The 23,810-nt window shown below is 40.4% G+C and overlaps 1 protein-coding gene across 15 annotated transcripts in view; it reads left to right on the top strand.

Annotated features, from left to right (window-relative positions):
• ESRRG (estrogen related receptor gamma) overlaps positions 1-23,810 on the top strand; it is a 621,316-nt gene that overhangs the window by 559,591 nt on the left and 37,915 nt on the right. For all 15 annotated transcript variants that reach the window (XM_082703835.1, XM_082703840.1, XM_082703828.1 and 12 more), the window contains one exon: positions 118-279. In XM_082703835.1, the coding sequence (XP_082559961.1) occupies positions 118-279 (162 nt within the window). The remainder of the gene's footprint in view (positions 1-117; positions 280-23,810) is intronic.

The raw sequence follows: 23,810 nt of genomic DNA, 5'->3' as shown, positions 1-23,810 counted from the left end.
ATCTGGGGTTTGTGGTAGGCAATTGGAATTATTTGTCAAAACGCAGCAGACTTTAGGGTTTGGGAAAGCGGGATAGTGCTACTAGTGATCTTGTAGTGCTCTGGTCTGATCCTGCAGATAACAAGATTGTCTCACATTTGTTGGTGGCGGAACCGGAGAAGATCTACGCCATGCCTGACCCTACTGTCCCTGACAGTGACATCAAAGCTCTCACCACCCTGTGCGACTTGGCCGACCGGGAGTTGGTGGTTATCATTGGATGGGCGAAGCACATTCCAGGTACGTTTTCTGAAAAGAAAAATAAATAAATAAAAATGAAACAGAAAAGGTTGCAATAATTCCCAGTATGTGTATTGAAGCAAATCTAAAAATTGGTCATTACTATGTTTTTTTTAACCTTCACATTTTTTTTTTTAAGATTTTATTTATTTATTTGACAGAGAGAGATCAGAAGCAGGCAGAGAGGCAGGCAGAGAGAGAAAGAGAAGGAAGCAGGCTCCCTGCTGAGCAGAGAGCCCAATGTGGGGCTCGATCCCAGGACCCTGGGATCATGACCCGAGCCGAAAGCAGCGGCTTAACCCACTGAGCCACCCAGGCGCCCCAACCTTCACATGTGTTTTTAATCATACTTCATTTTGAGCTTTGCTTAACCTTCCCAGAACCATAAGCCTTTCTCTATCTGGGCCACCTTGAACTCTGCTTTTCTGTTTTTTGTTTTTCATAGGCAGTGGTACTATTGCCAACATAAGATAAAGAGAATATAACTTTTTAAAAAAAATGTGTCTTTCTCCCTCTTAAAATTCTGAGCTTTCTCCTAAGGAGACACTTCTCTTTCTTCTTTTCACTTTAAAAAATGTCTTTGTCAGCACACATCTAATATGCCTTTTTTTTTCCTTTTAAGACTCCCTCATGTGTTTTCAGGGTGGTGGTTCACACTGACTTGCTCCTTGTATTTGCCGGCACGGCTTTGGTTCACAGTTAGAGATTTACCATGAATTGATACACAAGTGGTAAAAATCAATCTTAAATGGACATCATAAACTTTCTCATACGGTGACTTAAACGTAGTATTTTAAAGTACCCTATTACTTTCCTTTCTCGGCCCAATAACCTCAGTAAACATACCTGGTCTCAAGGGTTGAGAATTTTGGCGGTCTGCCTGAATTATTTGTGTTTGTTTGAACTTCGATCTTCAAGTAGTTGGTAAACAACTTTTTGAACGATGAGCGGTGTTTTTCTGGTACGGTTAACTTACCTCTGTCTCCTTAAACTAGTTTGTCTTTATGCTTTGAATGCTACAGTAATTTCTTTAATCAAATTGATGGAAGTCCCTTTCCCAGCCCACACTGAAACCAATTTCTTGGTCATGATACGCCAGCTATGTTGCTAACAGTCGTAACGAACTGTCAGGCGATATCGCAGTGAAGCTAATTTGAAGTCATTAGGTGTGCCGCGTTCAGGCGACAATTTGTTACAGTGGTTAGGAACACAGCTGACATTTCTGAATGGCTTTGTTCGGCGCAGTTCTAGATGAGGCCAAGCAAATTGTAAACTAATTTAAACATCACTCTGTATTATACCAGCTACTTTGTCTTACACTGTTTGCTAATAAAGCACCCCAAATTAAGTCAAAACTAGTTAAAGAGGTGAGCTTGAGTGTGTTCTTTAGAAAATACTTAACGAGGGTTACTACATGTACGAGAAGGATGCGAGTTTGATCGTGTGGATGGTTGATATCACATTTCGATTGTAATCACATCTATGGGACTTCAAAAAAAGGAAAGAAGAAAGGATATAAGAAAGGATATGCTAAAAGATGTCAAGACATTTGGGAATTGTGGCAGTGGGAACTGTCGAATTTGCTTAAATAACGTATGAAAACTTACCTAGATGAAGAGTTGCCTGAAGGTTTTAGAGCAGAAGAAAATTAGTATTTGTTGAAGTAGCCACACTTCTTTAGATAGTCAATATGTATCATTTGTATTTATATATTTCATTACTTTATGTATAGAGACATGTACACACATGCACGTACATACTCACATATTTTATTTTTTTAAAAATTTTAAAAAAGATTTTATTTGGGGGCGCCTGGGTGGCTCAGTGGGTTAAAGCCTCTGTCCTTTGGCTCAGGTCATGATCTCAGGGTCCTGAGATCGAGTCCCACGTTGGGCTCTCTGCTCTGCAGGGAGCCTGCTTCCTCCTCTCTCTCTCTCTCTCTCTCTCTGCCTGCCTCTCTGCCTACTTGTGATCTCTGTCTGTAAAATAAATAAATAAAAAAAATTTTTAAAAAAAAGATTTTATTTGTAGGTAATATTTACACCTAGTGTGGGGCTCAAACCAAGAACCCTGTGATCAAGAGTTGTTCCCTCTCCTGACTGAGCCAGCCAGGCACCTCTATACTCGCATATTTAAAATGTCATTATTCTGGGGTGCCTGGGTGGTTCAGTCGGTTGGTTAAGCATCCAGCTCCTGATTTTGGCTCAGGTCATGATGTCGGGGTTGTGAGAATGAGCCTTGCATTGGGCTCTCTGCTGGGTGTGGAGTGTTCCTAAGATTCTCTCTCCCCCTCTCTCTTGCTCTCCTTTCTCCTTCTTTCCCTCCCTCCTTTTCTAAAAAAAAAAAAAAAAAAGGAAAAGGACAAAAAATATCCTTATTCTAACTCAGGGTTTCTCAGCCTTGACACTATTGATACCAGGTCCATTCATCCTGTGTTGTAGGGACTGTCCTGTTCCTGGTAGGATGTTCAGCAAGCAGCTTCCTGGGTTTCTATCACCAGCACCCTTGAGTTGTGACAAACAAAAATGTCTTTAGACATGGACATGTGTCCTCTGGTGGGCAGAACGGTGCCCATTATCCCCGACTGAGAACTCTTGTTTTAATCCGGGAATCCAGTCCTATTATCTTTAATTCAAAGACAGGGACATTTGAGGCATAAGAGGTAAAGACCCGACCCTTACACAAATTCACAAATGTGTCTGATGCCTTCAAAGCCACACTGCTTCCTAGAGTAGAATCAGGAGCATTTGAGAGAAGCGCTTCCGAGTAAGAGTGATGGTAGTGTTGGTGTTACTGAAACAACAGCCTGAGACACTGTGTCGCTATGACTTGAAATCACCCATTATTTTAGTGAGCTCTGCGCAAGTTCTCCCTGAATTAAGAGACCTGTTAAGCCAGTATTTTAATTTTGCTCAGACATCCCCTAATAATGACCAATGATAGTCAGCAACTGCTTACCATGCTCTCTGGTAAGGAAACATCCGTGATAAATTTGTGGGTCCAGTTGTGCGTCTAAGTAGAAATGTCAGCTCACAAAGGAACCTGTCACAGTAAAGGGGCTCTGGTGACTTTTGTGAAGACAGTAACTTTAAATAACTATGAGTAACAGCATTTCCAGTGGTGGAAACAATTACTATACTATTATGTGTTCAGTCTTAAGCTGAGGCTTAGAATTGGTGGAGACTGACGTGATTCTCTCTCCACAGCAGATGCCAGAGGAGGTCACTGTGGAGTGATGATTCACAGCTCTGGTGTTCGTGATACCCTGAGGGTGTTTAAATGATTCCAAGGAGTGGCTTGGCTTTTCAGAAAAGGATTAGCCAAACAAGAATTAGCTGGAATTCTTTTAAATTGTTAAATAATAAGCATGCCATACCCTGTTTGGAGGTAGAAGAAGAGGGTGCTCTGATGTCAAGAGTGCTGGTATCCCTGGGCTTCCCGGAGGTTGGACGCAGCAGCGATTTGGAGCATAGGTTGGGGGACTGGGGGGGGTGGGGGCGGGAGACAAAGAGAATATAAAGATTAAGGTCACATTTCTGCCTTGATAGAAGTAAAATCATGTTCTTGATAACATGACCCAGTGCTCGTAACTGGGGTCAGAGCCTGAATTAAAGTCAAGTCAGAACTGAAATTTCACCCGTCTTTGTCTTAACTTTAAAACTCTTTGTGTAAAGCTTCTGTTAAAATTAAAGTGAAATCTTTCTTTAGTACTAAAATGTAAAGCCTTTGCTCTCTCTATGCTGCTCTCAGTTTGTGTCATCACACACACTCACACACACACACACACGCACACACAGTTCAAAAATTAAGTTTAACATCTCAGACAAGGACCGTAGCCTCTCTGCACTGCTAGGAATGGATTCTTCTATTCTTGCTTTTGCTACATAAGAAAGTGCAGAATTCAACAAAAGAAAATATTGAAGGAAAATACATACGGCGTGTTATTTTTTTTTTTTATCAGTAAATCGAATTAGTTGACTTACTTTAATAAATCACATAAATGGAAAAGTGTGTTCTTAGGAAACATGACCATACTTTATCTGTGGAAGAAAAAAGATCACAAGGGCTTTAGAAAATGCTTGACTTTAGTTGGCAGAGCATAAGGGCACAAGAACAGATGATGGTGCCCTAATAGCCCTTTTTAAGAATGACAGGGCCCCGCCATTAGCATCCTTTTATATCCTTGGAAATTGCTCATGCCTCGCTTTTCTGGTTCCTATCTGCCTGACTCTTTTTTATTTCTCTTTCAATTTCGTCCGCGCTCGGATAAGCGCATGCTAACACAATATGATTGAGCTGTAAAATGGAACGCTGTCGCCTCTAATCTCTTTTATGTAGATACGGAGTTACCGCACACTCCACTTCATTCTCTCCCATTGTTGGCCTTTTTCAGAATGGACTGCCCAGTAATGGAGGCTCCGTCAAATATTAGAGCTAGGTTTCACGGGGTGTGATAAGACGATTATCAGCCCCACAGTCAGATCTATTATTGTTCTTCGGAGTTGATTAAAATATTATTATGTACTGTTACTTTGTTAGCAAAATGCAGAAATGTGCTGAGTCAGACAGTGCTTAAAAAAGCATCGCCCATATTAGCTGACCTATATAAGTGGCTTAAATAGATAATGGGTCTCATCCGACAGTTTACTTTTAAAAGAATAGAAGGGTATTTGAACAATTAAGTGAATGAATGAATGAATGTATTTTAGAAAATTTTTTTTTCCTTTATCAGAGATGGCCAATTTTCAGGCAGGCTTGTTTCTTTTTAACACGACAAATTAAACCCTTGCTGCTAAAGCAGAGGACTCTGTGTCAGTTCGGGCCCCCTTAGTCACATTTATAAAATGGCCATCTTCTGGAATGATATCAAAACAGAAAAAAAAAGAAACAAACGCAACCTTACAATTTTTATCAGTGTAGGCAGGAACAATTAAGCTCTAAAGGAAAACCACACTAGAAAGATAATGTGATAGAAGCGTCTTTATGTGTAGTTTATTCATGTGGGAAACAGAAATCTAAGTATAGAAACCAGTGTTTTTCATTTACACTGAAGCATTTTTTGGTAAAAACGTGCAGTCAGAAGAACGTATCAAAAATTGCTCTTTGAGTTGGATTTTTTTAGTTTTTCTCAACAGAAGTATTGGAACTTTTCAAGAAGTGACAGAAATCTTTAAAGAACACATATAAACTCTTTCTGCATTAGAATATAAATTTTGTGGGTGAATACCCAAGGGTATTTTGAACATCTGTTGCTAATTATGCTGTTTATCGATTGTTCTTTTGTTCTGATGCACTTTATATAGAGACCAATTTTTAAGATTATATCATCCCCAACCAAAGCTGTGGAGGTTTTTAAAATGCCCATTCCTTATCTTAAACCATCACTTAATGGTGCTGACGATATGTGCAAAAAGTCACACAAACAAATGTGCTCGAAATAATTACCATAGATGTTTCCATTTATAACATAAAAGTATGTTTCCATGTGTATATGTGTGTGATTATGGTTTGATGTGTGGATCAAGGGCATACTTGACTAGGGGAGAGTTATATAAGTAGCACCTAAGGCTCATTTTGGCTTTTCTGTCACTGGTACTTGGTAAATATTTTATTGATTAGTTGACTTAAAATATGCATAGCCCCAAACTACTAATTGGTCCTGAGGCTCCACTCTCTATCCTGTCCCAGAACTGAATTTATTTATTTTTATTTACTTTTTAAAGATTTTATTTGTTTATTTGATAGAGAGCTAGAGAACACAAGCAGGGGGAGCAGCAGGCAGAGGCAGAGGGAGAAGTAGGTTCCCTGCTGAGCAGGGAGTCCAATGCGGGACTCGACAGGACCCTGAGATCATGACCTGAGCCGAAGGCAGATGCTTAACCAACTGAGCCACCCAGGCACCCCTCAGAACTGAATTTACATGTAGTTGTAATTTCTACTTTCCTGTGAATGAATTGAAGTGATTACAGCCTCTTTTATCAGGACTAATTTTTCTTTTGTGTATGTGACTTAATGATTTTGGAACTATGAAAAGGTTGAGTCTTTTAGTTAAGTGGAGAAAATATAAATTTTAGATGCAAAGCCTTGGCACTTAATAATACGATTTAAATTATAATTCTATTGAGTTACCAAATATTTGGAAGTTCTATTTCTTGTACCTGGTAGGTGTAGACCTGTGCACCTATCGTTGTGGTTTCCAAGGGTGGAATGAACCTGAAAGTAAAATCAGACAGCCTAAGCTGTGGTGGGATAATTTTTTTAAGTTACTTAATTGCTCTAGCCATTAGTTATATTGTGAAAATCAAATGAGGGAGAGAATACACATGCAAATTAAACACATATGTATAATTAATTTTCAAATTATAAAGTATGATCTAAATGTAAAATATCAGTGTTCATCCTAGTTCCTAAGATACTACACATTGTCATTTTATTGCAGTTAAAACCAAGTGATTCCAAAAAGTCAGTGCTAATAAAATCCATTTCAAAAAATATTCACCGTAAACATTGGTTATAATACAAAGGTAGAAGGGAAGTTTATTTACTCAAAAGGATCTGTGTATGGGGGCACCTGGGTGGCTCAGGGGGTCAAAAGGATCTGTGTATGGATATGGTCATCATTTGTCTTAGGTGGGCAGGATCATTAGCACTTAAATAAGCTAGTTCATCCTTCTGAAAGCTCACCAGAGGTCCTTCATTTTCTGCAACTAGAAGTAAAAAAAACAAAAAACAAACAAAAAACCCCATATATGAATTGACAAAAAGTTGCCAGTTTTCCGAGACAGAGATCTGGTTCAAGAGACAATCCCAATCTTGTTAAAGATGCTTCTGGAGATTGATTGTCACCACTGAGTTCCATGATTTGTGACCTAATGCCTGATCTGGGACCATGCTGGATTCCCTGCTCACATCCTCTCTATTCCGGCATGCTTTGGGCTCCAGGACTAGATGTCCCCCTGTACAGAGCCATGCTGTTGTATACCTCTAATCACAAAGGAATCACAATTTCATAGTGATCATCGAATCTGGTTTACATGTTCCAGTAGGTGTCATGTACCCAACTCTACGTTGCTGCCATGGGAAATATTAAAGATACAAACATGGCATGAGCTCTACCCTGAAAGATACAAACATGGCATGAGCTCTACCCTGAATCACATATCTCTGTCCAAATAAATACGTATGCATGTGTGTATGCATATATATGTGATCATCTCATTTTGATGAGACTAAACCTTCAATACAAAAAGAACTAACATCTGTATGGTTACTTATTGTTTACGAAGACTTTCTCAACCATTTATTGGATGCCCACAACAATTGTGTTGCTACTCTCTGGGTAGGTTTTATTCTTTTTTTTTTTTTTTTTTTAATTTATTTGACAGAGAGAGATCACAAGTAGGCAGAAAGGCAGGCAGAGAGAGAGAGGAGGAAGCAGGCTCCCCACTGAGCAGAGAGCCCAATGTGGGACTCGATCCCAGGACCCTGAGATCATGACCTGAGCCGAAGGCAGCGGCTTAACCCCACTGAGCCACCCAGGCGCCCCAGGTTTTATTCTTATTATCCCCACTTTATATATGAGCAAACTGGAGAGTCAGGAAGTTTGACTCTCATGTTTGTCAGTACTCATGTTTCTCGGACCCCCAGAACAGTTAACTTAAGTGGCTCTTTGGCCGTAGCTTTATTATGTCTTTCTTCCCTGTCCTCCTATCCTTCCCCCATGCTCTGTGTCGTTTGTTCCAGATTACCTACCTACCTCTCATCACGAGGTTAGGAGAATGGAACATATTTGGCCTTTCAATCTTGTCTATACATTTACAAAACGCAAGATTCCAGGAAAGGAGGATGAATAAAAATGGAAACTTGGGACACTTTTTTTTTTAGTCCAAGAAAATCAACGTGTTGGACCGATCGTGTACCCTACATATGGCTGGTCACAAATTTTAATGAAACAAGGCAATGACCCTTTAACTACTCATTGGAGTAGTGGGAAAATTCCCTAAATGATGAATTGCTAAAATCGGATGCTCCCCCGTCCCTTCCTGTGTTTGGAATCACTGGCCATTGAATTTGATTGAGAGTTACAGGTACACCAGAGCAGAAGTGCATCGAGTGACTTTGAACCACACCAGATATCAAAGTGTTAGCTCTGCCACTTGACCTTGAATCCATTTCTTCCTCCCTCCCAGCCCCCTTCTTTCCCACTTGCCTGCCCGCCTGCCTGCCTTGCTTCCTTCTGGCATTTAGTCAGCTCTGTGCCAGGCCTTGTGCACAAAGGATACTCACAGGAGTATGAATACAGCACAGCATCTGCTTTGTCGGCCCTCCCAGTGTCGTGGGTGATTCGGTGAGATGAACGGACAGCTCGGACTCCATGATGGGGGCTGTGATGGTGCTCTCACCCACAGTCACAGGGAAGCGCGGACAGAGCGGCATGGGAGGTCCATGGTCGAGGATCCCATCGTGAAAAACCTAGAGTTTCTTGCAAAGCAAATAGCATTTTATACTGAAGGCAATGGAAGCAATTAACATTTTTAACTCCGTGACGTCATTAAAACTGCATTTTGAAAAGACTAAAATCAGAACCTTGAATGAACTTCCGTAGAGAAAGATTACTCTGTGTACTTTTGAAAACAACAGTGTTAGATTTCTGAGCGTTAAAGATTTCTGTATGAACTATGTCCCAAAATAGGACCCCACTTGCAGGCAAGTTCTCGGTAATTGTCAAACTTCTGAGCGATGAGGTGATAGGTTGAGTCCAGTCATTTGGTTAACTATATGTCACGATCTTTCAGAAACCTGAAATAACTTGTAGTCTCTCTGAAGATTATCAAAATATTGACATCCTGTAGACTTGGCCCAACTCTTTCCGTTCTGGAATTCTGATCTTGGAGCTGTTACTTCTGACTTGTAGATTCTTCTCGAGGCTACTTGATGAGTTAAGAAAGACTTTTGTGTATTGGGAGGAAATTGTTATATGAGAGCTGCTATAATTAGTATAATTCATATGTGCTTAAATGCTTCATCAAAATATCTTTTTCTACCTTTACAACAAGAATTTGAGGGAGAAGAGCACAACATGACGCCCGTATGTTTTGTTTCTCTCTTCCCCCCTGTTGACCCTCCCTCCAACCCTAACCCCGCCTGCCTTCTGGGGGCCGGTTGCACATTTTCCCCTGCGCCCCCCTTTATCTGCCTCAGCCAATCTCCAAATGAATGCATGTCTATCCTGGCCTTGGCTTTGACACTCTGGATATATTGATTAATAGTTGCCCTAAGCTCCTTTTAGCAAATCAAATTTTCACTTTTAGCAAGGATTTCGCCTCTGATTTATTCAGCAAAGTGAAATGCACTAAATTGACTTTGACATTCAGGGAAAATGGCTGAAAAACAAAGAGCAGAAGAAAGAGATATAAATTGTGTGGCAGCTGGAGACTTCAAGCATCAGAGAAACAGTTTTCTATAGAATGCAGAGTAATTTAAAAGCACTTTTTAAACACGGAGAGAAGTGATGTCTTCAAAAAATTTAACTGCTGAGTTTTCTTTTTGAAGGAGGGTGTAAGTATTACTCAGCTCAACTCGAGAGTTTCTGGTACAAGACATTATATTTTGTAGATAAAAATAGCTATGTGATCCAGGATCGTTCGTATCAAAATTAGTTTATGAAAGTGGGGAGGTAACCTAATTACCTTGGAAAAGAAATATTCAAGAATAATCCAATACAAAATAGAATAGTAAACTCGAAAGTGCTAGTACTTTGTAGTTTTGTGTGTGTGTGTGTGTGTGTGTGTGTGTGTGTGTGTGTGTGTGTTTTGTAAAAAAAATACTTCGTCACCATAAGGAGAATTTGAAAAAATTTTGGATCACAGTCTCAGTAGAGAAAAGCCATGCAGCTTTGCACTTCTGTATGCCTTTTTCCCAAGAACGTCAGCTTTGGCTGTTTTCTTTTATGTGACTAAGCCAACCTCCTGCCTTGTCAGACCAAGGTTCAGTGAGTAAGGAACCATCAGGTTCAAGATACCAAGGGTGGTTTTGATGGGTAAAAGGAAGCAGAGCTGGTTGAAGCAAAGGAAGGGAAGTTGGGCTGAGCTCACCCAGAGCACTTGGGGAGGAATGGAAGGTGTGAGGCATTTCAGGAAGTATTTGTTTGATACTGCGATCTAATAGACTGTTGGCTCCATTCTGTGGAGGGATCATCAGAGCAGAGAAAGGAGAAGGGGAGGGTGAAATCTGTGGCTGGAATCCAGTGCTCACTGACCTCTTTCCTGTTCACTGGGACTATTATTAACTGAAGTTGGGGTCCGCGTAGGCAAGGGGCTCTCCCTTCAGCTCTCTATTATTATTCTCTTTCCTTTCATTTTCTTTAAGTCTAATTTATTATTTTAAATGTTTATTTGAGAAAGAGAGGGAGAAGTGGGGTGGGGGCCGAGAGAAGGAGACCAGCAGACTCCCCGCAGGCCAGAGAGCCCAGCGTTCGGGGCTCCATCCCAGAACACTGAGATCATGACCTGAACCGAAATTAAGAGCCAGACGCTTAACTGACTGAGCCATCCAGGCACCCTGAGGTTAAATTTATTTTAAAGAAATCCAGAGTGACCCCAGCTCTTCATATCAGTGGCATTTTACACATCAGATGCCTTAACAGTGTCGCTGATCTGACCGTAGGCGTGTGGTTTCCCTAAAATCAAGTTGCTTCCTCCCCAGTTCCCACTTCCAAACATCATAAATGACTCTTATGTAATTAGAAGAATCCAATTAGAAGAACCTATCTAACCTGCCAAAATCACTTTAACTGACCAAAATTGCTAAGAAGTTTATGCTGTATGATCAACAGAAACTACCTCCATTTGTTTCTAAATACCCTGATATTTTTCTTAAGAAAAGTTTTCTTTTTCCCAGAAAAAAACACTCCTTTTTTTTTTCTCTGAAGCAATCCACAACTTTTATTTTTTATTTATTTTTGCCACATTATTTCTTCCCTCCAGCGAGAGTCAGGAATGATGTACAAAATACACAAAGTCCACATTAAAGGAATGTTAGCTTACATTTCGTATGTGGATATCTTATGGTGCAGGGCAGTATTAGTATATGAATTAAAAAGTGCTAGTACATGTTATTTAGTTAAAGAGGAGGATCTAGTGGATAAATATCACCCCTTGGTAATTCTGAGAGTCGTAGTCAACTTAATTAATCCCCAAATTTTGCCAGTCTCCACGAACCACAAAATTTTGCTTCCAGTACAGAAATCATATTTCCGTTGCCAGAAATGGGCATTAAGCCCTGACTGCAAATTGTTAATATTAGCTCAAGAAGGGGAAAGGACCGGTTTCTTCAGCTGGATTCAGACGAAGGGAGAGGGTGACTGCATGTCCAGGTCAGCACCCTCGCACGTCTGGTTTCGGAGTCATCGGAGCCCAATTAATAAATACTATCACTCCAGGGGTGTCTCCCAAGAGCGGCTCCCTCGTCTCTGTGTGAAGGAGGCTTCACACCTGCTTAACCTACATTAGGAAAGGATTAATTACCTGAAGTGCGGGGCCCCTCAGCCAGTCAGCACGTTTGTGCTCGGGCACATGGTGGCCTCGGCTGAGGAGGGAGACCGGAGAAGGAGCAGCTGGGAGATCATGGAAAGACTGGCTCCTCCCGATGTGGTCAGCACTTTATGGAAAAAAGAAAAAAAAAAAAAAGGTCCATCTGTACTTATACTTGTGATTTTCTGTGTCGCGGCAGAGCCCGGTGGCAGGGTATCTTCAACATAGATCCACACACCTGAGAGAGGAGTACATTCCCGAAGGTTCTTTGACCTCCGTGTGTTACTCAGATTAGCCTTTTGTGTAAAAACACGGAGTAATTGTTGGTAACACTCCAGATTTATTTCTGTGAGTGGCTGTTTTTTTGCAGTAAAGGGTTTCATGATAGACTTTACCCAGGGTTTTAAAAATACGCTTGTTTATTCAGGAACATGCCAGGAGGAATCTTTGTGACACACTTTAAAAAAAAATCAGAATACTGAATAATATTGGAGAGAGACCTCTTTCCCCCCAAAATGAATTATGGGATGACAGTACCACAGTGGACCTTAGAGATCATTTGGTCAAACTTTGCATTTTAATTACTAGACTGTAGTGGGCGGTGTGCCCTCTTTGGGGTTGGAGACCATGATTCAAATTCTGATTTTGCTGCATACCACGAACTCTGGGTGTTTATGCATAGGATGGAGTAATAAGGCCAACTTTATAGGTTGCTAGGACGATTCTGTGGGTTAATATTTGTAAAGTGCCTAATCCTATCCCTTGCTTTTAATTTTAAGTGTTCAGTGAGTGTTAAATGCCTTTACATACAAATTCACTCTTGGATAAAGACACTTATGACCAGGAAAACTGAATGAGTTACCCAGAGTAACAAAGCTAGTCAGTGACAGAGTTGGGACTAAAACTCAAGTCTTTTAGTTTCCAGTTGGGCATTACTGATATCTGTCATTGTCACTACCAGTTTTTAGAAAAAAATATGCATCTTTATACAGAATATTAAGTATTAGCAGTTATCATCTTGACTTTATGTCTCTTCTACATTATACCACATTATATTACATAATGTAATACCTTTACGTGTATTTATTTGGACATACATTTCTCGAAGATAGATTAGCTGTGAAAATGTTACGGAAGAGTTCTTGTGATATATTTTTAAAGTGAATACTCCAAATTAGAAGCAATACACCTATCTTTTGTTATTCTTTAATAAAACCTGGGTAGAATATCTTGAATATATCAGAGCAAACACCTTTCTGAAGGATTATTAATATATAGGTATGGCTGGTAATACTTCTATAGCACCCAGGGGGATACAGTAGAGAAAAATCCGTAACTGAAGCTGGAGGAGGGAAAGCATGTCCCACAGGCCAGAGTGGCTCAAGGTTGCTCAGCGGAGTATCTTAAGAGCATAAGGATAAAATACCATGAATACGTAGGTGGGCCTTCTTTATAAAGCATCTTTGAATATACTTCTCTATAAATACTGATGCCATCTTTGAAAACAACATCTCTAACAGATCAGTATATAACGTTGGGTTAAAATTCACTTGTGGATAATCCACAGGGGCTCATTGATGTGACCTGTTACACTCAGTGAGGGTTTCAGGTCTGAGCAACTCTATAATCGCCGTAAAACTTTAACACGAACTTCCAAGGTACTTTGACTTTTTTAGAATAGAATTATTATTTAATTTGAATCTGACTATAATGTGTCTGTATGGTTGAATAAATTTTATATGGGCTGAGAATGGGTGATATGTTATCTTCAGAATATCAACTCTGATAATATTTGGGATATCCGAATGTGGTAATAAGCTCTGTAAATTCAGTTCAACTTTTCCCTGAACTTTTTGTAATATTCAGTTGCCCAACAAAAATAGTGTGTGTAATATATTTTTATAACAGATTAATACTTATTCACATGTGCACTGAACAAAACCATCTATGTTGGAGGCCTCCTTGCTAGCTGATTGGCCTGATACCATAGTTGGGAGTCTTGGGAGTCTGTCTTTGTCATTCTCGTATGACTATGAGGCAGAGTTGATCTCCTATCAAAACCTCTTTTGAATTTTTTTTTTCCTTTCGGATTTTTCTTTCAAGAGTATTGCTTTGCAACTCATTCAGGATCATGGTTTACATTTTTCTGTCACACATGCTCAAGAGTCCTGAAGAAAAGTTTTGAGAATGAGCTAAGCCAGATGGCAGCCATGCCTCCTGGCCCTGTATTTCAGTGTCTTCCCCTCCACAGCTCTCTGTCCCTGGGTTCTGCATCGGTGGCACCCTGTGGACGACACTGAGGGCCAGTGGCTCCCTGAAAGGATTCTTCTACCGTTTTCCAACTATATAGGTGGCGTTGTTCTGAACGCATTTAGATTTTAAATGGCCAAACTACCTCAGGAGTGGAGTGTCTTTATGGAAAGAGTCCTGCCTGCTGCATTAGGGAGGGTGGCCGTGTTTTTGCTTTGAGAAAGGGTTCTTCATCTCCCTTGACATCATCTGGGAATATGGAGCTGATTTCGGGCCGGAGCTCCGCTCAGGATGATTGAGGTCGTGTTGCATCTCCTGCCGTTAACTTTTGTTCTCGTCTGCGGCAGCACGATGCGGAGGTGTGGGCTCCATGTTGCATCCACACTTGGCTTGTTATCCTCTTATCAAGCTCTTCGCATCCCTTTGTTTATTTGAGGCGACAGGAAGACTGTGTAAAGGCTGCTTAGTCAGGGATATCAGCCTTGTTGGCAGGGGAGTGATTGCCAGTTGAAAAACAAGGCATTATTGCTCATTTTTTCCCTCTTATTAGTTTGATTACATTTGCAAATCAAATCAATCCATCAGACATGATCAGGCCTCGTCCGCATTTTAAGGAATAGTAATCTCCGTCTAATAAGATGCAAATGTGTCACATCGGTAAGTAACCAATAAATCATCGTCTTGTCTTTGGCAATCATTAAATATCAGAACCAACAGTCAATTTTTAGTATTTTCAATTTGCGATATGCCGCTGGAATATAAAGATAGATGGACGTAATTACACAAACCAAACACTATTTCAGTTCATTCCAGACAGCAAATTTAGTGGAAGGTATAACTGGCTTGTCATCACACTACATTATTCCTAGCAGTTCATGCAAAGTTCACAGACGAGCTTCAAATGGACATCGCTTTTTTTCAACTTCTAACAACGTCCCTACAATGGCAAGCAAACTTTGATGTAAGGACTTGAACTGACTTCCACGCGGCTGTTGCAGTCAGATGCCAAGAGGACAGGAGACATATGTCTCTCCCATCAGAAACCCCTGGCAGTGCCAGCTCCAATCTCGTGGATTTTCTATTAAAAAGAAAATGAACTCGCAAACGTAAAAATAAAGGAAAACAAACACACCCAAGAACTCTTCCGAGGCTCTATCCCGTCTTCATCTATTTTGACAGAAAAGTCTCTCTCGGGGTGGGAACGGAGCAAAAAGTTTTCCCTTTTCTGAGTTTTATGCTTTTAGAGCTTCTCTGTTTGGGCAATATATTCTTTTCGCTTAAGCCATCCTCTGTGAGGTTGTGCACGTTCTCAGCGCCCTGATTCGGCCAGGGAAGAGAGTGAGTGTTAATTTTTGGCACAATGCTGCAAGGTTGACAGATATAAAAAAAAAAAATGTTATAATTCAGAAGATGAGAAATGAAATTGTTTGGCTCGAGTCACTGATCTGAATGCCTTCTCCCAAATTACACTTCGCAACTCAGTATCTTCCAATGAACGGTGATGACGGCCTGTTCATTCATTCATTCACTCACCCATTCATTCATTCACAGGCACTGACTTCTCACACGTGCAGGATCCTCCCCACCTCTCTTGGCTCCGTTTATCTCAGTACCGTCAATATTCGTGCTTTTCTATCCTTTTCCAATAACACCTCTTGTCTGTTTCTTTTTTTCTGAATTCTAGTACAAAGAGCCCTTTTAAATCATTGATTTGATATTTAAAATTTGCAATACTTCTTCCTTTGATTTTTGTTTTTTACCTTAGCCTCACCTAGTGACTGACATCACTTCTGTTCTTTTGCTTTCTTCTCGGCAAAGGTTCCTTGCCTTCTCCAGTGTAAGTTGCTAAGTAGGACGTGAAGAACGTATTTACATGACCTCAGTGCACCTGCCGCTTTATTTTGGTAGCACTTCCAGTCATCATTGACTGATTCCAGTTTGTCTTGACAGATTTATCATACTCTTTATAGTTAGAGCTTAGAGCTCAAGATTTGGCAAAGCCAACCCTCTGGCTCGCTAGAGTCTCTTATTTGCAGTGAGAAAAGCAAACTCCGGAGTATTATTTAATAAAATCCATTATTTAAAATTGATAAAATTACATTTCTTTTTTTTTTTTTAAGATTTTATTCATTTATTTGACAGAGAAAGTGAGAGCATGAGCAGAGGGAAGGAGCAAGGAGAGAGGGAGAAGCAAGCCCCCCACTGAGCAGGGACCCATTGGGGTCCCAAGACCCTGGGATTATGACCTGAGCCCAAGGCGGATGCTTAACCAGCTGAACCACCAAGGCGCCCTAAAGTCAAATTTTTGACAGTATTACTAATTTGTTTTGAAAGTGTTGGGTACTTTACCCTAAACTAATCAGTCTGCTAGGGGGAGGGATATAAAGTAAACCATATAGGTATAGTCACAATCTATTGGGGAATAAAAACAAAGAAGCAGTTACTCCACTCCAACTTGAGGAATCACAGATTTCCTAAAGCCTCGAAGGCCTTCTGTGTAGAAATCCAGGGAAGACAGATTTAGATTAGTGGTGTTTAGATGTTTTAGTTAAGCCTTAGCTTCCTTCTGCTGGTGAAACCAATAGTGTAGGTTAAACAGCCCCGTGTTCAATACCTCTGCCCCATTTGTTAGCAGTCCGGGGGAACACCATTCATTGAAAAATGAAGAACATTCTTTCAGATTTTAAGAAATTGTAATACAGGGGTTGGCTTAGATTTGGGTAAAAAAAAAAAAAAAAAAAAGGCCAGGGGCTTCAAAGTTAGACTCTGGAAACACCCAATCGCTTGAGGTGGCGGTCAGAAGAGCTTCCCATCGGCACACTTAGCCTCTTCAACACGTCGCATGTGTGCCTGCTGGCTGGGCACGTGGGCAGGCACAATGCACCGTCACCTTATGAAAACAATGTTAGGCTGCTTCTGCACCTCCGTCACCCTGTCCTCTCACAGTTCATAGATTCCCAGCCTTCCTCTCCTTTCTGTAAAGCTGTGGTGGGTTTTTTAAATGCGGCTCCGGTCTTTCCAGGTGGTGGTTGCGCCAGCCAGCCTGTGTAGCTCAAGGAACCCCATCCACGGCAGCACTTGCCAGGAACCCCTTTGAGCTGCAGCTGATGAAAGCCATACAGCTCACGCCTTTGAAGCTTTGTACCAGAACCTTCTGCTCTCTCTAACCGATTTACATACCACCATGGTATGTTTAATTTGCTTTTTCATCAAATCAATAATGGGTCTAATTGAAAAAATTGGCAGTGCTACGTGCAACCTAACTACGGCTCTCGATGTTTGCCGGCTAGAGGGAATGTCGCGCAGCTCTGTGTCAGACACCTGTGTTATTGGTGTGCTCCTGCGACTAATGCGCACAAAAACAAACATTAATACAGGTGGAGCATCTGCACCAATTGATCACTATGCTATGAGAATTAATCACCTGGCTTTCAGCTCGAAGAATAAAATTTACATCTTTAATGTATGAAATGGATTAACACACACGCTTGCACCATCGACTTCGGGCGGAGCTCAGCGGGCGAGCCCACGCTGTCCCCTTGGGCTGTGTTCCTCTGGACGTTCGGACCTGGGCATGTACATTCAGGGCCAGGTTTCAAGCACCTGAGAGCATCTTTTTAGATCTTAGAGCTGATCCCTTTTTGAGTCAATGGTGATTGGAAAATATTGGGTAAATATGAGTCAACGTAGGGGACTAATCCTTTGAACTCTGTAAATCTCCCTTCCAAAACTGTCCGATGGTGCTCTCGAAGTTGAGTTTGATTCTCTCATCCCAATCCAGGATGGATTTGGGCAGCTGCATCATCGTTATGGAGCTCTGTTCGTTGAGCACTGGCTGGGTACCAAGTCCAGTGCTCACTGTTTTATGTACCTCATCTCATTTATTCTTCGGATCAGCCCTACGACTGTGAGTTGCCTCTGACATCACTTTATAACTGAGAAAATTAGATCTCAGAGGAATCAAACAACTTGCCCAAGCTCCCAAAGCTAGTACAGCAGAGGAGATGAGATTTAAATTCAGATGTATTGGATTCCAAACCTTGATTTTTATTTACAGTGCTAACACAAATTCCTGATATGGACTAGTTCTTTTGTTTTAAAGTTCCAACTTGATTTTTTGTTGAGCACAAGGGGGTCTTAAAACCTTTTGCTGGCATGGCAGAACTTAGAGTTCATTGGTGTGTCCCAATCACATTGATATGATGGTCGTTGCAGGACTGGCTACATAATTGGTGGGGTCCAGTGCAAAATGAAAACGCAGAATCCACTGGTAAAAAATTATTAAGAATTTCAGGATGGCAACAACAGAGTATTAAACCAAGTCTGGCTCCCTGGGTGGGTCACATTCCGAAGAAGTGGGCCTGGTATTGCCATGACAGATGGAAATTTTGCGCGGGGACAAGTTTCACAAATCGAGGAATGTTTCTTCAAGTCCGTGTGTGATTAGGTGAGGGAAGATGCTACAGAGACCAAGACTAGCTATTTTGTTTCTTTCTTTTTTTTTTTTTTTTCAAAGATTCTATTCATTCGTTTGACAGACAGAGATCACAAGTAGGCAGAGAGGCAGGCAGAGAGAGAAGAGAAAGCAGGCTCCCTTCTGAGCAGAGAGCCCGATGCGGGACTCCATCCCAGGATGCCGGGATCATGACCCGGCCAGAGGCCCTAACCCACTGAGCCACCCAGGCGCCCCAAGACTAGCTATTTTCGATACCATCATTCTCAACAACTAGTCATTCATTTAGGAAGAAAAAATGTCTTTCTTTGCCCCTAAGTGGTGTTTCTCACCCAGAGGTCATTTTGCCTCACAGGGAACATTTGGTGATGGCTGGAGACATTTTGGTGGTTGTAGTCAGGAAGGCAGCAGGGAAGGAGCAGCATCTGGTGGGTGGAGGCCTGGCAGGCCTGGGAGGCTGCATTATTCTGTCATTCTGTGCCTCACAGTGCAAGACCCCCTCCCCTGCTCCCCAACAAAGACTTATTCAGCCTAAAATGTCAGCAGTGCTGAGAAACCTGTCGTAAACTCTCATCTTCGTAAGGTTTGTGAGTTTAGTATTCAGTTTTGCAAATCTTATAAATGCATACATAAATAAATATGGTAGCTTTATTACTGAAGAGAAGGCCTTCTTCACAAGGAGCCACCTTCATCAACCAGATCAATAAATATTTATTGGGCAGCCAAGGTGCATTTGCTCTAGCACTTTGTGGCCAAGCTGTAAGTTTTATCTTTGGTATTTAAAAATAAAACGGAAGGAAGGTTAGTGAACTCTGAAAAGTGACTGTGGCACATTTGAATTAAGAGCTTTCTTGGAAATTTCATAGGAGATATTTATTATGGGACTAATTACATATTCACATATAATGGAGAGAAAGGAGCCGTTGTAGCACATCGAGTAAGCAATATGCATTTTAACAGATATATAAATATGTATTTATTCATCAAACAGAAACATTTTCTTAGTTATTTGGATGTAAATAATGTTTATAAAAATTTATAAACATTAACTGATAAATGTTCTAAGCACTCAGGTAGATGCTATGTATATTTAAAGACATTTGAATTTTTGACAGATCTTTTATATGAGATTATACAGATAGCATTAGAATAATTCTAAAGATGTTAATATTAGTCTGGACATGCTTAGAATTGGTGAGCTGCGATGGATATGTCATAAGTTAGTCAATGAGTTGTATAAAGTTTATATAAAGTCATTGTATGTGAAAAACATTGCTACATTGCATAAAAACTTTGGTAATTATTCATAAACCTGTATGAGGCTAGATAATTCAATGCTTTTGGCATTTTCTAATTCTTAAACTCCAATCATTTAAGAGGAAAACCCAATAAGACATAATAAGCGGATTTTTACACAGAACTTCCATATCAATACATTTTATGTCACTATCTTTCAACTCAGTTTCTCTTCACTTTAGGGATAATATGTCAAATTTCGAGCACCCTAGAGCATAAATGAAAAAGAAAACAGAAAAAATAATTCTGGGTAGCCTCCAAACTTACCATAATTGTGAAGTCCCTCAGCCATAGGGCTACTTACCCTCCTTTGAACCATTCCAGCTAGCTTACTCTTCTAGCACAACAACTCTGAGGAGAGACTGATGCCCAGGGGACTCCCAGGGAGGACAGCTGTAGAAAGTAAGAGTCTGCATGCGAAACTGTGAACTGCAGGTCGGGTTCCTGGAAGCCTAGAATGGGAGGCTGTGTAATGTGGGTTTGGGCAGCCCCACTTCCTCAAGCCCTCTCAGGGCAGCTCAGCGCAATTTGGATGATCCAACAGTCCTGAGTCATCAGGAAAATTAAATATGTATTTAATAGACATAGTTTAAGAGGACTGAGAAATACGTAATTATTTTAAAGGACTCCATCAAAAATAGCTGAAATCTTTAGAAATATTTTGGAGTTTTAGAGAATGAAATTTGCCTACGTGAGATGCCACCATCCTTTCCAAGTCTGAATCAGTATGACTATCAGTGAGATGATAATAATGACAATGGCTGTCATTTGCCTAGGGATGCTCAGGTTACAACAGGATTCCCAATAAATTTGATCCTTACTTGCATTTGACACCCAGAACATCCCTATGAGGTTGTTACACTCACCCTCTCATTTTGTTCAGATCAAGGAACCAAGACCCAAAGATGAAGTGATTTTCTCCAAATTCACAGTTGATCCTGTATGCATATCCATCTCCTGAATGGTATTGCTTGGGTAATTGCTGTTCACATTTTACGAGATATGTAAATTCAAATGATCAAGTTTCTGTTATTTTGACATTTGAAACAATTTTTCAAGATTTTATTCATCTTCACATATACTGAACATAAACACAAAAATGACAACTTCTGTGCTCTATTTTTTTAAAAAAAATATTTATTTTAGAGAGAGAGTGAAAGGGGGCAGAAGGAGGGGGAGTGAGAGAATTCTCAAGCAGATTCCCGGCTGAGCACAGAACCCAATGCAGGGCTCAATCCCAGGACCCCAAGATCATGACTTGAACCAAAATCAAGAGTTGGATTTAAATGGCTCTCTGTCTCTCTCTCTCTCTCTTTTTTTTTTTTTTTAAGATTTTATTTATTTATTTGACAGGCAGGGATCACAAGTAGGCAGAGAAGCAGGCAGAGAGAGAGGAGGAAGCAGGCTCCCTGCTGAGCAGAGAGCCCGATGCAGGGCTCGATCCCAGGACCCTGAGATCATGCATGACCTGAGCGGAAGGCAGAGGCTTAACCCACTGAGCCACCCAGGCGCCCCTAAATGGCTCTATCTCTTAAAAAGATACACAAGTGACTTCACTTGTCACTATGATGTTAAGTGTGAATGGAATGCTACAAATTTTGGAATGGTGTAAAAATACCGTTCAATGGATGGTGAGCACTATATTTTTGTTCATGAACTGAGAGAAAATACTGCAAATGTAATCATAGTTTTTTTTAAATTTTATTTATTTATTTGAGAAAGAAAGAGTGAGAGAGAGAGAGCATGAGGCAGGGGAGGGTGAGTGGGAGGAGACTGCCCACCAAGCAAGGGGCCCTGTGCCAGACTCGGTCCTGGGCCTCCAGGATCATGACCTGAGCCAAAGACAGTTGCTTAACCACCTGAGCTACCCAGTAATCATAGCCCTAAATAATCATAGTTTTGATAGGCAATGGACACAAATGATATAATGGTAGTAATACATATTGAAGTGCATGCATCTCCAACCCAGAATTTTAGCAGTAAGTCTCCAAGAAGCTACAATTAGACTTTAGTATTGAAATAATAGAACAAAATTAGAAGCTTGCTGGAATGCTCATGTGATATAAACCGGGATTGCCAGGATGGTTTTGCAGCCTTGAGGCTCAAGAAAGTTATTTGTTGACTTTTTTTAGAGCCTCCGGGGATTAGTAGAGTTCTCAAAGAAATGTCCCAGATGTTTGTGCTAAGGACTACTTCATAAGGAATCAAAAAGAAGTGCATCATTTCATTCCTTGAGTAAAGAGCTTGAATCTTACGGAGGTGATTAAATAAGAAGTCTCACTTCTGGGCGGAGATAAGAAATAGGACCAGAAAGAGGAAGGAAAATGAACATCAGCGGGATGTGAGCATGAGAAGGGATTTCCTTTGCAAGTAGCTTAGAAAAACTAGGAATCGACCAACCAGGATTAGTAGTAGAATCAGAAAACTCCCGGCTCCCCACCTCCAACAAAACACACATAGTAAAATCATGCAGTGTAGAGTATATCCAGCTCTTGAAAACTCCCAAAAGAGCATGTTTTAGTACCCCTGGGGATAAAAATATATGTTTATAAAGAATAAAAAATTTTAAAAAAAAGAGCATGTTTTACGTAAATTTGTTACCAGGAAATGAGCCTGGGTGAGGCTCCCAAAGCTATGGATGGAAAGGAAAAAAATTAAAAAACCCCAAACTTGGTTGTTGACACTCCCAGGAGCCTGGTCTGTAATGATGCTCAGGAATCCCGAGAAGGTTTGGTATGATGGGTTTTAGGATAAAGGTAAATGGACCGCTTGAGAAAAGCTACAGGTTTGGCTAAGAGATTCTGGCAGGATTTTGGTCTAAAATGGATTACAGACATAGAATAAAGTAAAATTTTTTAAAAAAAGCATATTTGAAATCCATATCTTGACTTGGCTTGAGAGACAGGAGAACTCAGAGCTTATCTTCCAGTCCCAGAACTTAAGCTTACGGCCAGGGAATATAAGGTAGCTGATCACAGAAATAACCCAGCAGACTCACAACAAGTCTCCTTCACTTAAATATCATTATTTCCCAAACTTATTATTAAACAGAAGTTCACACTCCATAATGTGTAACAACATACGGGAGATGATAATGCCGTTGGCTAAGAGATAACATTTAGCTCTCCATCCTTCTGTGGTCCTATTGAATTTGCCTGTTAAACTCTTGGTGTAATTAAAGCAGATAGGAGCATTCCTACATTTTGTTGCAAATTGATATGATCTCCTTTGTCTGTGATCTAAGCGAGATTGCCCTGTAGTTTTTAATTTAGCAGGTTAAGAAGCACAATTAAAATATCATGAAAAAGATCATAATCAGAAACCGTCTTTTGGGTTGTCCCTGCCAAGTTGATAAAAGGATCGGTGTATTTAATAATTACCTCCTTTGCTGTACATTTGTTCTATTTGTGGGCTGAAGTGTTAATAAATACCTTGCTCTATTCCAGTGGAAAGTAGGCTTGCCACCTAATTAATAAAACTTGGAAGAATACCTAGGACATTGAACCATATCTTTCTTATTAGTGCTGCCTGCCTCAAAAGAGAATCCCTGTCTCCTCACCACATGAGTAAATGTCATCTTCCTGGGTTATAAAGGAACCTCTCGAAAAACTGCCGGTTTTCAATAGGAATGAAAACGCAAATTCTTTGATGGCTTTTTTCTTTCTTTCTTTTTCTTTTTCTTTTTTTTAAGAAATAATTCAACCGTTGAATTTTAAGTAGCAAAAAATCCTAATCAAGCACAACAGACCTTACTCTAAGGAACATAACCTTAGTCAAAGCTCCAGAAAAAGAAAGGTTCTTATTGAGATATAATTGGCTTTGAATTAATCTTTATTTCTAGCTATTGTTTGTCCCGTAGTTCAGTTGCTCAAGCACCTTCTAGGCCTTGATCCTAGAAAACTGAAACTGAGGTTAGCGTGTAGCGCCATTGGATCTGCATTTTCCTGTTAACTTGTAAGTGCCAAGTTACCTGTGACTGTTTTATTTTTATTAAAATTGAA

This window comes from Mustela nivalis (genome assembly GCF_964662115.1).
Source record: "Mustela nivalis genome assembly, chromosome: 16".
NCBI lineage: Eukaryota > Metazoa > Chordata > Mammalia > Carnivora > Mustelidae > Mustela > Mustela nivalis.
This window is presented reverse-complemented; position numbering and strand designations above follow the sequence as displayed.